At 37.3% G+C, this 15,250-nt stretch overlaps 1 protein-coding gene across 1 annotated transcript in view; it reads left to right on the top strand.

The window, feature by feature from the left end:
* Nucleotides 1-15,250, top strand: part of RNF17 (ring finger protein 17) — a 39,299-nt gene that overhangs the window by 9,514 nt on the left and 14,535 nt on the right. Inside the window, exons 10-22 of the mRNA XM_041414544.1 lie at nt 1,760-1,834; nt 2,994-3,085; nt 4,633-4,794; nt 5,399-5,591; nt 6,020-6,185; nt 7,521-7,711; nt 8,276-8,414; nt 8,869-9,022; nt 9,721-9,836; nt 10,829-10,949; nt 11,674-11,791; nt 13,420-13,638; nt 14,593-14,743. Coding sequence (XP_041270478.1) covers nt 1,760-1,834; nt 2,994-3,085; nt 4,633-4,794; nt 5,399-5,591; nt 6,020-6,185; nt 7,521-7,711; nt 8,276-8,414; nt 8,869-9,022; nt 9,721-9,836; nt 10,829-10,949; nt 11,674-11,791; nt 13,420-13,638; nt 14,593-14,743 — 1,897 coding nt within the window. The remainder of the gene's footprint in view (nt 1-1,759; nt 1,835-2,993; nt 3,086-4,632; nt 4,795-5,398; nt 5,592-6,019; nt 6,186-7,520; nt 7,712-8,275; nt 8,415-8,868; nt 9,023-9,720; nt 9,837-10,828; nt 10,950-11,673; nt 11,792-13,419; nt 13,639-14,592; nt 14,744-15,250) is intronic.

Raw genomic sequence — 15,250 nt, 5'->3', positions numbered from 1 at the left:
AGGCTGGTCAAGAGTGCTGCAGTACCTAGTACATAAAGGCCACACTGGAAAATGGAGGGACAGAACAAAGATGGTGCTACTTTGGAACATCTTGGGGGCCCCTGTTACATTTCAGGATGTGGAACCACTCTGGTACTGGGTGGGGGGGGGTGGGGGGTTGCAATTCCGACTGGCACAGAGAAATGAAGCTTTGCAAGTTGATTATTTACATGCTAAATGCAAACAATTTTTGTACGATCACAGATTCAATTAGGTTGCAAAAGGCTATTAGGATCACTGAGTCCAACCATTAACCTAACACTACCAGCTCCACCTTTACCGTGTCTTTAAGTGTAGTGTCTGCATGTCTTAAATCACAGAGTCATAAAATGGTTTGGTTTGAGGGTGACCTTCAAAGGTTGTGTAGTCCAAGTGTCCTCCAGCGAGCAAAGGCATCCTCAGCTAGATCAGGTTGCTCAGACCCCCATCCAGTCTGACCTTAAACCTTTCCAGGGGCATTTAACACCTCCCCAAGCTACTCGTTCTGTTGTTTCACCGCTCTTAGTGTAAGAAATTCCTTTTGTCTACTCTGAACCAACATTCCCATAGGTCAAGGGTTACTGGATTTAAACTGTTGCAGGAGGCTCTAGCAGAAAATTTATGCATGTCTTTCTGGAAGGTGCTGTGAGGTCTCCCTGGAGCCTTGTCTTCTCCAGGCAGAACAGCCCCAGCTCTGTTAGCCGCATGTCTCCAGGGATGGTGACTCAGCCAATCCCTCGGTGGGTTGTTCCAACATGAGACAAAAATTAGGACCCCTCCAATCATGTCAGTTGAGTTCTTGAGTTAGAATATGGATAAAACAATCTATAAAATCCTCTTTTAGTGACTTTACCAAGTCACTGCTTTGAAGATACTGTCAGTGATGAATGGCAATTTCAGAGAAGCCTGTTTAAATGCATAATGGTAAACTCTCTCAACTTAAAGCTGAGACATAACAAAACTTAATTTTTTTTGCATTGGAAAACTTTCTGAGAAATTCAGCTAAGCAGAGGACGAAGGAGACCTGATGAAGGAAAAATATAAAGGTGTTACATACCTTGTGCCACTCCAAAATTACACCAAAGGTTAAAAAAAAAAAAAAAAAACAAGTAGGAGGAGCATAGAAATTGAGACGCTTGCTGTAGACAGAAAATGTTGTAGAAGAAACAGTGGATATGTTCCTGAAGGGGCAGTGGGAGAGAAGCCCAGACAGATCTTCAATACTATTTACATTTTGGTTTTCATTCATTCAAACTGGATAGAAAAGCTAAGGCATTTATTTAAGTTACATACACAGTTGCATTAGAGTAAATGTAAAAGTGCTTAAAAGATTTTTTTTTACCAATGAAAACCATTCATTACTAATGAAAACAGTTAATAGTGTAGCAATAAACAGAAGCATATATTTTGGACTTGAGACAGTTTTGTTCTTTACAAAGGAAAGAAAATTCTTTGTACAGAATAATATATTGAACTAAACTAAGTATAGATGAGAAAACTGAGTGAATGTTGCAGTGCTCTGTGCATAAGGGAGAAAGCATAAGACAAGAGTTTTTAAATATGAACATGAAGATAAATGAGCAGCCAAATCTGGTTTCTGTAGGAAGGAATAAACTGGAGTAGGTAATTAATCTTACTTTGCCCCTGTATGAATATTGTGCTGAAAAACACCGTAGGTCTCAAACTGTCAAAGTGATTTAGGTGTTCTTGTCACCTTTTATATTTGTTCTCTTCTCTTGAGGTTGTTCCTGAACACTTTGGAGATTACATCTTCAGTAGAAAATTTGGGAGAGATTAAACGGGGAATGACAAGGAAGTAAGTATTTTTTAATGAAAGAGAATAGGTATAGTAATTTACCTGCTCTAGTGGTTAAGTATTTATTGGAGATCAAATCAAAAAAACTGTAGGTGCTTATGGAATTCTAAGAGTTATTGAAGCAAAGCACATCTTTATATGCTGGTATTACAATCAGAATTCCAGTCAGTCCAGTTTGTGTTTCAGTTCTGACATTTTAGTTTTACTTGTGTTTTGCCCTAGTACATTTTGCTGAATTACTTGAGTTATCCAGATTTCATTTACGCTGTGTACTTTTCAACTTCCATTGGCTAATAATGATTCGACCATGGAACCAGTTAGGCTGGAAAAGGTCATTGAGTCCAACTGTAAACCTAACACGGCCAAGGCAACCACTTGGGTGATGCCTGGGTGCTGTGTCTGCTATGTTTGTACTACGTGTAATAGAGATGTTAATCATTTCAGCACATGAAAATGCATGTAAATGAATCTCTAATGAACAGCAAGTACTGAAATTGGTAGTATTTCTAGTTCACAGTCTAAATACAGATTGTGTCAAATGCTAAAAGAAATTTCTAAAATTAACAAAGAAAACCCTTTTATTTTTAAAATTACAATTGCTTTTATATTATTTGGGGTTTTTTGTTGTTGTTTTGTTGGTTTGTTTCTGTGGTCTTTGACTAATACTTGAAAAATTGGAATGAAGTTGTTGTTAGGGCTGTTGTAGTGAACACTGAATATGCTAAAAAAGATTTATTGCATACTGTCATCTTTGAAAATCCTACATATGAGAGTGAATAGTGTCTGTTAGTACAAAAGCATCTGATATGCCTTTTGTTTTCAACATGAGCTATCTTATCAAATTAGGAACATTTTTTTCAAATAGTTAGTATTTGTACTTGTGGTCTCTCATTATCTAGGTGGGGGTGTAGCTCTTGCAGTAAGCTGTGCCCAGGCATGTGTACTGTGGCAATTCTTCCTAGGATTGAGTTATAGTACTGGGTTTTTGTTGTCTCGGTATTAAAAAATGTAACTCAGTTTATTTCTAGCGGGTCTTATGAGGCGGGTTTTTTTACATAGTGATGCATTCTTAATGAAAGCTCTGCTCTGACTCGTGCTTTTCTAGAATGAGACTGAATTATGTTAATTTGTTTCCAAATAAAATTTTTCCCAAATACAGTGAAGATAATGGACAAGACACTCTTATCCTTGATGACCAGGAAGAAACGCCTGATGTCATAATAGAAGAAATACTGGAAGATGACTTGGAGGGCAAGTGTCTTAGTACCTCATGCTTGCTGTGTTCCATTGTTGAGTGTGATCCTGTTTTTGAGTCTTGTATTATGCTGTGTGTTTGGCTCATGCAAGTTCTTTAATGGTGTCTGCTTCAATTCTTTTGGGGTTTTTGTTTTTTGTTCTCCTGTTTAGCTTATTGAAAAATGTATCACAAGCTCTCCAGAGAGGGTTAAAAGCACTGTCTGCTATGCAGTGATTTATTTTGACTTGTGGTTATTGCAGTCCCCTCAGAGTTTCTGTCATTGGCTCCTGGAGAATTCTTTTCTGTCAGTTACCTCAGCTTCTTGTATCTTCTCCCTGGCCATTATCCTATGATATGTGGCAGGAACAATTAGGTTCCTCAGCTTGTCAGTTTTTCCCTGGATTGTACTAGTCCATGAAGGAATCCTTCCCCTCTGTTAGCAGACCGAATCTGGAGTACTGTGTCCAGTATTGGACCCTGTGGTACTGAAAGTCACTGTCACACAGGAGGGAGTCCAGCAGTGCCAGGCTGGTGTGTAGGAGGTGCTCAGGGTCTTACAGATGTTTTCCAGCCTTAATAATTCCATGCTTCGGTATGTAAGACAAGATAGCTGACTCATCACTCTTTGGAGATGGTGACCGGGGTGATCCAAAAGAGGCTGTGTCCCTGTAGGGAAAATCTTTCAAGTCATTCAGACTTTTTGTTCAGGTGCCATCTATTACGCTGGAAATGGCCAAGAGAAATCTTGCATCTCTTCTGGATATGGCATTTCCTAAACATGGAAGCACAGTCCTGGATACCTGCTCAGATTGTTTCAGATGCCAGGTTCTGGGTAGTCTTTCACCCATGATGTGTTGCGGTTCAGAGGTGGCAGTGCTCCAGGATGTTGGAAATCCATCTGGTTGGTCTGCCCTGATCAGTCATGCAGGAGACATTCAGTCTAGATGATGTTGTCCACTCTTTGCAGGAAGCTCTGTTGTATAAAATATTCTTGTAAGAATTGGATTGTGGGGCTTCTAAAACCTTTTGACCCATTAACAACCTTTGTTGAATAGCTTCAGAAGGAGAAACCTGTCTTTTATATCCCTAATGGAGGGAGGTACCTGCAGTACAGAGGATTTGGATGCTTAGTCACAAGTCCTGTCTTACATAGGGTCATCTCTTGGCTAGCTCCTTGGTCTTCGTGCACTAACACTGAGTAACTATTGGAAAGTGCTTAGCATACTTGTTATTAAAGGTGGAAGTCTTAATCTCTCATTTGCTTTCTGTGTCTTTGTTAGAGGGAATGAAAACTCTGAATTACCCACTTAAATTCAGGCTGCCACTTTGTGAGACAGAGTTCTGCTTTGGAGGGTAGCATAAGGGAGGTAGTTCAAAAGAGCAACTTCATCAGGAAGCAAACATGGTAATAGTTTGAAACAAGTATTACAAGACTTGTCAGATTAAAATCTGTTTGAGGTAATATTACCATGATTAATGCAACATAAACTCAATCCTATGCCTGATAATATCTGTTGGATTCACTTGGAGGGTGTTTGATAATTTGTTATGTCTTACTCAGGTTTGACTGAATTGGTGTTGGTAAGCCATGTTATAAATCCATGCCATTTCTATATTCGGAGATACTCACAGAAGAAGGAAGCATTTGCTTTGCAGACGAAATTAGAAAACTTCTGCTGTAGTAAGAGCTCCTATCTCTTGCCTTCAGACATTTTGGAACTAGGTAAATGGTTAAATTCTAAAGGTCTACACAGCTTAAAATACTACCTTGCAATATATCTTCCTTAGTATCATGTTCTTTCTTTTTTCTCCCTTCCCCCCCACTCCACTTTGTGGTAAACATTCCTTATAAAGTTTACTGACTGAATAGGAACCATTCTAGAAAGAAAAATGAGGGACAATAATACTTAAATCTTCAATGATTTAATTCTTAAATCTTTAAAATTATTTCCTAGCCCACATGTTAATAGTCTTACCTACTTCCATAATGCGTTCAGAAAACTGATGAAAGGTATGTAATAACTTTATTATGTCAATGGGGTTTTTCCCACTTTACTCAACTATAGAAAGTTTCCTAGAAATGACTTCTTGATACCAGCCAAGCACCTGCCAGCCTTAAAGGCACTGTGTAAATGAATGTGAGGGGAACTTCTGGTGGCTACAGAGACAAAATTTATGGTCTTTGTGTTTTCATTGTAGCAGTAGCACTTTCATTACCTGTGTGGAGGATGGGAACAGGGGAGCATTATGCAGAACTGTAGTAATAGTTTCAGTGTGAAGTACTTTAAAATACTGAATTTAGTCCTTTTGTATTTATTTCCATATAGGTGCTAGAACTTTCATTAAGAGTAAGGAAACTGGAATGTGGTGTCGTGGAACTATCACTGAACTAATTCCTGTAGAAAGTAAAAATCAGAAGAAGCAGCATTGTGATCCAATAAGATACAAAGTGTGTGATGTTGCATTGCTAAAAGTATTCCTGATTGACTTTGGAAGCTCTGTAGTTCTGACTTTCTCAGGGTATGTTTATGGAGAGAGGTATGTTTGTCTGCAGTTGTTGTCTTTACTGCTGTTATTCAAGGTCTCTTCTGAGAAACAAGTCCTTCCTCACCTTCATGCAGGCAGATAACCAGATACCCAAATGGCTTTGGTATTCTCTTCATACGTATTCCCCTCAGAAAAAGTGGCACTGTATTTAAGTGTACAAGCCTGTATACATTAAAATATTTAACTGAGACTTGAGTTGCAAAAGAGAGCATGTAAGTACTAAATGCTTTAAAAAAATGCATTTCACTGAGACTTTAAAATTCTGTTTTATTGACATGACATTATGCCAATTACTGCAATAATAACTTAAAAGTCTGGGGTTTGGTTTGGAAGGTTTTAGGCATTGGATTTGAGGTTTTTTGCTTTTAAGCTAGTGCTGCATTTATTCCCATTGACATTAGATGTGATTCCACTGAAAGGCCTGATCCTGCTGCTCTGCAAACTATTGAAACCCATGACATTTGTCTGTTTGTGAGGAAGCCTGACCAGCACATTGAGGCAGAGCTTGCAGCCATTCCTCCTTTAGCAGTACGGTGTTCACTGAAGGATGTCGTTCCCAAAAATGAAGTAAGTACAAACTGCTTTAAGTATTTCAAGACCTTCTTTATAAGATTTCTATTAAAGAATTTAAATATGAAATTTTAAATTATCTTATTCCAGTATAAACAGAAGGAAACTCAAGAGTACAGACTGTATTTTTTTTTAAGTTAGATTCCCTTGTAAAAGGATGTGTTGCATTGCTTTCATTGGAAAAGAAACAAAAGCTTACAGCAGTTTGTCTTAAAAAGCCTGTGAGACTACAAATGCATATTTCAGGCTTAAATCTCACTGCTCATACTTTAGACATGTTCTTTTGTGAAGTTTAAAAAGTAATTGGAAAATTGATCCTCTTCTTTTCTGTCTGTCTGATAACTATGCAAGTAGTAACTTTCAGAAGTCATCCAAACAAAGAATAAATGGCTTCTTCAAAATAATTAAGGTAATACCTTCAGGGATTGTACTTGTTACTTAAAAATTTTTGCCACTCTTGTAAAGTGTTATTTATTCTATTTCAGTATAACCACAAAGTACTGTCAACCTTTATTCCATTACCAAAAAAAGGCATATATATTGCAGTATTATTTTCTTCAATATTCACTTTTTATTAGGCTTGCTTTATTCTTGCCACATTCACATGGAAATGAATGAAGTTCAGTACACCTGTGCATTTCTGACAGTATTAACTGTTGGTCAGTTTCGAGGGGTTTTTACCAGTCTGATGTTGACTGAAGTAACTTTAAATGGGAAAGTTCTGGAACAATTTTCACAAGTGTAGATAAAACACCTTCCTTATATGTACTTTCAGTTTTTTCTGTGCCTAAAAAGCACAGATTTGCAGTATCAAATGAGAGATGCAAATGCATTAACTTGATCCCACAGAAATAAATTCAGACGGGCTTTTTTTAGGTAGATAAAGTGTTACACAGGATGCTGTGGAGGTCAGCAGTGTATAAATTGATCAGATCAGGTTGTGCATTTGTGTAAAGACATAAGAAGACAAACTTATATTTCTGCTCTCTCAATTCATGGGAAAGTCATGAAATGAAAGTAAGGTAAGATGATTCTGGTTAATGTATCAAAGCAGTCTGAGGGGATCTTCAGAAGAAACATGGTGGAAACTGCAGTCCTTTAACCTGACTCAGCTTTATACTGTTTAATACACATATAATCCATATTGAAAGAATTCCATTCAGTGCTGTCCTGGCTATGGACTAGGCAAGTCTGACTGTGTTCAGTATTTCATCTGTTCAGATACAGCTGTGCTTTCTTCCTTGCATTTACTTTATCCTACTTTTAATTAAGGTTTGTATTTTTTGTTTAACGTTCTCTGACATCCTCAGTAACTTTTTTTTTCTAATACAGGATGAAGGTTGGGGAGAGGAGGCAAAGACAAAATTTTTGGAAATGGTAAATAATAAAGTTGTTTCAATGGTGGTATTTAGAGAAGAGGATGATGTTCTCATTGTGGATCTGAGAAAACCTCCATTTAATGAAGTAAGCAGTAATACACCACTGTCTCTCAAGGATGCGTTGGTTTTTTTAGATTTGGCAAGGTATGTGTCTTCCTTTGGATCCTGCTCCTTTGTGCCATAATTGGTAACAGAATAATGGTTACCAGGTGAAGTTTACTAAGCTGGTTGCTTCTGCAGTGTTCCATATATTGTGTGATGTATTAACCTTCAGCAGTGTCTGCTGATTTCCTTTTTTCACCTTCACCAATGAGCACCATGCTATACTCATTTGCACTAGTCAGACTTCATTTAGATAGGGAACTTTATTTTATAAAATGGCAAAATATATGTTTCTGTACAAATCTTAAATAGCAGTGGAGTCTCTCTAAATGAGAAGCCCTTGATGTCTATCACAGACACAAAACCACACCAAAATGAGCCTGGGATCTGTTTGATTTGGCTGGTAGGCAGTGGGAGAAGCATTACAGAGAATGGCACCACCTGCAAGAAGGAAAGTTGAAGCTATACATACAAGTATGAATCAATAAGTTTTTAGAAGATAATTTTGGGGTTTTTTAATGGGAAATTTGACATTTGAATATAAAAGGGTTCGTTTGCAGTTAATTTTGACTGAATTTATTCAAAATTTCACTTTGTTTACCTTAGGTTTAAATTACAGCTTCCCAGCCAGTTGGAAAATTGCACCGTCTTGCAGTACAGTCCACCAAACATTCCACAGGAAGGAGAAGAGGTCTTTGTTGTGGTTTGTCACATTAATAGTCCGAGTGATTTCTATCTTCGCTTGGTAAGTTTAGAAATAAAGCCTGTTCAGATGAAATTATGAATAAACATTTTAATGTTGAGCTATTTGTAGTCCACACTAAATAAGCTACAATTTCTGTTGTGTCGCTTGTTACCAGTGGTTGGATTCCTAGAATTAGTAGGTAATTCTAACAGTTGTTGATTCAGCCTAGTTAAAATTCAGGAATTCTTAAAATCCCAGAAAGTTTCTGTCAGTTCTGTAACATTATTAATTCCTTTTTGGGCGTGCAGTATTTTACTGGTTAGAATTGATTGAATAGGCCACTGTCCAGTAATTGTTAGGCTCTTTAATTCACTTTATGTATTCATGACCACTTTAATTTTGGAGGGAAGACTGGAAAGTACAGTACTAGGAAAAACATTACCCCTTAAGAGTGTAAAAATGCCATTAAAATGAGCATCTGCTTTGTATGTGTGGTTTGTTGTTTTTATTTCAGAGAGAGAGTGTGGAATCTTTAGCTCTTCCACAGAAAATTCAGGAGATATATAAACAAGAGAATGGTAAAAACTTTGAAATTTTCTGCCCAGTTGAAGGCCAAGCGTGCATTGCAAGGCAGGAAGATGGGAATTGGTATAGAGCACAGATTATAGGTGAAGTATTGATTCTTTTGCTCTAATGCTTGGTTGCACAATCACATGTGCTGGCAGGTCAGAGTCACATGCTGGATGTGAGCAGTAACATCCAGCCAGTATTTTTACTGGGAATTATGGTGCTACCAGGTAGCTTCATAAAGTCAATAGTACTAATTCATATTCTTTTGCTATTAATAGACTGGTTTATACACCTTTCCTTTCTAAACAGATGTGCAACATATTCCATTCTCTAGAGATTATTGAAATTCTATCATGTAATTATTTTAAGTAGTATTTCTCTTGCTATTACAGTGTGAACCCCAGCTTTGGCTATTCCAGCCAACCTGTGAGTGTATCTGGTGCTGGTTCATAATTCTTCCTAGTAATTCCAAAGGGAGTGGGGAGGTTGTGCTTGTGCTGAGTCTGTGTTGTCTGTATGTGAGCAGTGTAGCATGTCTGCTTGCATGTCTACTTGACATGTGTTCAGTGTGCCAGTGTCTCACAAAGGGGGCCAAAATGCCAGGGCTGTCATTTCAGGGACCTGAAAGAGCTGGCTCCTAAAGAATAGTCATTTTGGTTGGGGTATAAAAATTCCAAAAAATTCATACTAGGTGATCATATGGCATGAATGTGGGGTCTGCTCTGAAATTCTGGTGCTTTAACCTGTATCAGATACTAATTTTTTGTTAAAATATCTTGGATTGTTTTCCTTGGAGGGCTGCCAAGTTGTCGGGAAGTTCTGGTAAAATACGTTGACTATGGCAACATTGCTAACTTAACTCATAAAGACATACGCAGAGTCAAACAGGAATTCCTGAGCTTTCCAGAAAAGGTAAATGCCTGGATTAAACACAAAATTAGCAGCATCTTGGGGAATGAGAATTGTTCACCTTCTGAAATATATTAAATAAATAAAATGTTGAGGAACTTTGTTTTTGCCCACCATTATAAAGTGTCTCACTTAAAGTTTTGGGTGCATATTGAAAACTTAAATTCTTTTTGTATCTTTCAGGTATAAATTAAAACTAATGTTGCCCTGCAGTATACATACTGCAGAAGAGGTATATATACAATGTGTATATACATGTGTATTTAATTCACTTGAATTTATTTCTGTAATAAGCCAAATGAATTTTTACATTTTTTCCTTTTTAAATGATAATCTCATAATAAGGGTTGTTTTTTGTTTTGCTTTTTTTTGTTGTTGTTTGTTTCTTTTTGTTTGGTGGGTTTTTTGTTTGTTTTTTTTGGTTTTTTGTTTGCATTTAAAATTTGGTGGTTTTCTAACGTGAGGAATGGTTGGAGTGTCCCCATTTTGACAAGGAGGAAAACTGACTGGGAAAGAAAATGGCAAAGTATTTTTGTCAAATAAAAAAATGCCCATAAATGGAAATTATTTTTTTCTTTGCTATTCATTTGATCATTTTGGTTACCAATCCCAATTATGCTGAACTTGGAAACTTCATTTGTTGGTAGGGGTTTTTCTTTACTCCTTGAAGACACCAGTAGGCTTTTTTTATCACTTCTGTGCAATAATCTATACTGATCTCTGCACCAGTCCTATGCCTTACCAAAAAAAGGAGAAAGATAGATAGTTTTAGGCTCTTTATATTTCAGCAAGAAGGTCTTTGAATGTGAGGTTCATGCTCAGCTACTGGGAAGGGAGGGGTCATTTTGAACTAAATCAGATTGTGGTAATGTGGAACCAGAAGGCAAGGTCGTGCTGTCTTGCTTGAGTGCAAAGCAAAGCCTGTGATTCAGTCATAATGAGATGATCTTGATCTGTATGTGATGTTAGCTGCATAATCTTGGGTTATTCTTCAGGCAATCAGGTGTAGGCTGGCTTGCATTGAGCCATTCAAAGGGGCAAATGAGTGGAACAGAGAAGCCAAGGAAAGATTTGAAGAAATGACTGAAGATAAGCTTATGTTGTGTTCAGTTATTGGTAAGTTATCAGGAATGTATTAATTTCGATTTATATATTGTTACATTGTCTCAAATGTAGAAACCATCACTTTGATATTTAAAATAGTATTTATTTGAAATGCTTGTGTTCATACCTGCTTGAGATATCCTGGAGTGAGAATATCTAAATTCTCTCCTCTGATTGGAGGAGGCATAACAGATAAAACTTGCAACAAAAGTTCTGTTCGTGTCTTGTCTTACAGACCACACCAGTGTTACATGATATAAGTATTCTGGTTTTTCAGGTGGGCTTGTTTCCATACGTACTAGCTGTGACGTTTCCTGACTTCATTGGTAGCTGGAAGTGTGATTGCTGCTGCTCTAAAATATTACCAAAAAAGAAAATAATTTTAGTTAAGACATACATGACTTAGTAGGATTTTTCTCAATACCGTATATTGTTCACATGTAGCCACTTAATTTTTCAGCCCTTGTGGAATGATGGTTTGGAGCCCATTTGATAAATGGAATCATGCGTAGCAGTTGAAGTTTTTGTACAAAAGTACTTGGTGATAATTGGTGTATTTTAAGTTCATTTTATGGATATGTGCAAAGCTAAATGTCTGCATATTGTTGGTGTTCAGAATCTATTTTGTACATCAAATGTAATTTTGGAGAATTCTGTCTTTTAGCACTATTTGTCATTGCTCTAAAACCAGTCTTCATTGGTTGGCACTAACTATGCTGTTATTATTCATTCACAGAAATTTTAGATAATAACATCTTGTCTATTGAACTCTTCAATGCCTCTGCTGATAATGGGAAAAAATTTAGTATTAACTGCCAGCTAGTTGAGGAAGACTTGGCATCCTACATACCTGGGTAAATACATTGTGCATTACTTTTAAAGTATTTGGAAATACAGAATTTGTGAATTGAAACTGCTGGTGTTGGTGTGTTACCTCCAGTGGCTGGAATTTACCACATCTGCAATAAATTGATTTTAAGATCACATCCATCAGCTGGTGTAATTTAGAGTGTAACTGCAGTTCAATAGTTGAATTCTCAAACTAAATCTTAACTAATGTATTGAAGTTGTGCCTGTGAAAAAATGGAAATCAAATGTTGGCGTTGTACTTGTAGTGTCCCTAAGTGCCAAATCGTCCCAAAGTGTTCACTGTTAAGGTTCCCATTCCCATATAGTAAGAAAAAGAATTTGTGTCTTAAACCTGCACATGCAGTGAGTCATCTCTTTGGGACGTCTAGAAAACATTTGAGTAACCGGCTATGACAGCAGCAGAAGGGTTGGGAAGACAGCAGAGTCGGGAAGTGTGGTGGGGGAGATGAGGCTGATGAGGATATTACACTGCTGCATTTAATTTGCTGGCTTTTTACCAAGATAATCTGTGGGCTGTATTCATGAAAATCTGTAGTTAATCTTTCATTAATAATTTTTTGAATACTAATGGAAATATATCATTAAATGGGACGTTTTCATTCCAAAAGGAAATTCCTGAATTTGCTTTTTCTAGAAGGAAGCATGTAAGTGGATTTTCTCTCCTAGCTCAGAAATGTTACTAAATCTTAGTAATACTCTAATACTGTCATAGTCACAATTTTTAGTAAGATTTTTGTAAGCAATGCAGCCTGAACAGCTGAGTTGGTTTTTTCCTGTCACTAAGGTATTTTGTTGTGTCCCATGTCTACTTAGATGCCTGTTTGCAGCCTTCAGTCAAGGGGGTATATTCCTTTACCCTAAGTGTAACACTGATCTCTTGAACAGGGTGGATTTTATGATCCCTTGAATAAGGTAGAATTAATGATCCCTTGCTCACTCCACCTTCTTTAGTTGGACTGGGGAGAAAATAAAAGAAATTTGAGTAAGAAAACTCATGGGTCAAAATAAAGACAGAGAAATCACTTACCAAGTAGGCAAAACAGACTTAATTTTACTTAGTTATTACTAATTAGCATAAGAACTGAATTACTAATTCAGGCATTGGTACACAGAAGACAAAGATTTATAGCACCTACCCTCCCCCTTTCCCAGAGTCAGGTTTATTCCAAGCAGCTCTCATTCTTCTCCTGCACTTGAGTTACACTCATCCCATTCAGGGAGGCAGTGAGTGGTGCAGGAGTTGGGGTCAGGACACAGCAGTTTATCTGTGCTGCTCCTTCCTTTTCTTCCTGTGCTTAAGAATGGACCTGCTGCAGGCCTTTGTTCTTTATTTTGTGGGGCAAGAGGCCCACTCCAGATCTTCTCTTCTTATGATCTTGGTGTTCCCTGTGGTGTCTCTTCTATTCCCTGAATGTGCAAGAACACCTTCTGAAGGAGAATAAAAATGTTACTGTCATTAGTGTTTAGAAGTAGAACTTAAGAATGTTTTAGTCCAAGCTGCAACTCACTTTTTTCATGGTGAGTAATTCCTATTATTTTGTTATTGAGCCTTTTTCACTTCATTTAAAATTGGTTTAGACTTTCCGTTCTAACTATTTTGTGCTCTTTACAGGTACACTGAAAAAACTGAAGTAAAGCCTAATGAGATATGGGATGATCCTCCAGAAGAAATTTCTAAAACCTCAGAAGCTTTTATTCCTACAGACATGGAATGTGTGGATGCAGATTTCAGATCACTTTGTAACAAGGAGTTATATGGGACAATTAGTCATGTTGTGTCTCCTAGTAAAATTTTTGTACAATTGCTGGCATCAGAAAGTATACTGAAAAGGTACTGAAATTCAGAGAACTTTCCTTTAGTTAAAGTGTCATTATTACAGAGTGGTGAAATATAGTTAGAGCAAACTCTGATGATAGTTGAATTTGATACTGTGTACTTCTTGAAGGCTGCTGACTTACTTCCCTTGGTTGAGGAAAATATAGGAGCAAAAGAGAGGTTGGCACTACATTGTGGCTTATTAAATAGTTCTGATTCCAAGTTAAGTATATGATCTCACTCATATTTCAAATCAGTTTTATTGCAGTAAGTATTGGAGCCAGATGAATGCAACACTGTCCAAAAAGATTGTCTTCCTGCTCTTTCTTCTCTCCTTTGCATTCTCTCATTAGAAATCTGGTTAAATAAAACCTGTCCCAAGTCTTAGAACTTACTATTAGTGGTAGTAGCAGGGTTTTGTTTTTTTTTTTCAAAATGTTTCCAGTACCCTGTTAGGAAGATTGAACATAGTTTCTAGACACAGTGTATATCAGCCTGCCTTTGATATTTAGATGATATTTAGGTAACATTTAGGTAGTCATGCCTACTCTTTGAAAATATATGAGTGTGTTGTGGTTTAGTGCAAGTTGCTTATGTATTCATTTATCTTTTAATCTTGGCTGTAACTGCCTGGAGCTCCATTTATGTAGTCATGACACTGAGGACCACACTCCCAAGCTGTCAAGAGAAAACAGTGTAGTGTTCAAATAGTGCCATACAAAGCACTCAGGTTTGCACAGATTAATTCTAGTGTCTAAGTTAACATGATAGGTTTACAGACTTTTAATGAGGATGCAGGTTTTGTAACTCCCATTTCATCTATTTCTAACACGTCATGAAGAAAAACTGCAGCCCTGCATCTGTTGAAACAGTACAACTTCATTGTATGCTAGTTAAACAGTGACTGAATAAGCCTTTTATTTACTGCATTACATTTTATCTCTAGCAAAGTGGTTTTTTGAATGTCAGTTTACAGGAGGAGATGGCTTCCATGTACAAAGACTCCCAGCCACAGTCTGTGAAGTGGGAGAGGGAAATGCTCTGTGCTGTTTACATACATGATGTGGGACAGTGGCAGAGAGGTCAGATCCGCAGGATTGTCTCTGAAGCAAGTGTAGAGGTAAAGCTCTTATAACAGGGTTCATACTTTTATTTCTAAACTTGGAAGCATTCACTGATTAAAATAAGGTCAAATCTTTGTTTTTCTTCTGTGTTAATATTTTCTCACAGACTTTTGCTTTTGTTGAGAGTCCAAGTAATGCTGTATGTTGCTGCAAATCAATTGACTGTCTTGTCAAAGCTCAGGTGCCTTTAGCAGGGAATCTGGTAGTTGAGGAAGGCTCGTGAGGTTGACTTTCTCTTTATTTACACTGCCCAGAGATTCCCAAGCTGCAGTCTAACAATGCTTTTTAGATTCCAGCAGGTGTGTGAAACTGAGGATTACAGTAATTCGAACTTAATGATCCTCATTAAAAGAGGGAGCCAATTGAACCAAGTGCAACACCACAAGATCACAGGTAGTCAGGCAGCTGCAGGAACCCTAAGCTGATGGTGAATCGCTGTGCCATGTAGCTATAACATTTTCCATGGCAACCTCACACAGCACTGCTTGAATGAAACATGTGTT

This window comes from Onychostruthus taczanowskii, unplaced genomic scaffold (genome assembly GCF_017590055.1).
Source record: "Onychostruthus taczanowskii isolate IOZ18803 unplaced genomic scaffold, ASM1759005v1 scaffold105, whole genome shotgun sequence".
Classification (NCBI taxonomy): Eukaryota; Metazoa; Chordata; class Aves; order Passeriformes; family Passeridae; genus Onychostruthus; species Onychostruthus taczanowskii.
This window is presented reverse-complemented; position numbering and strand designations above follow the sequence as displayed.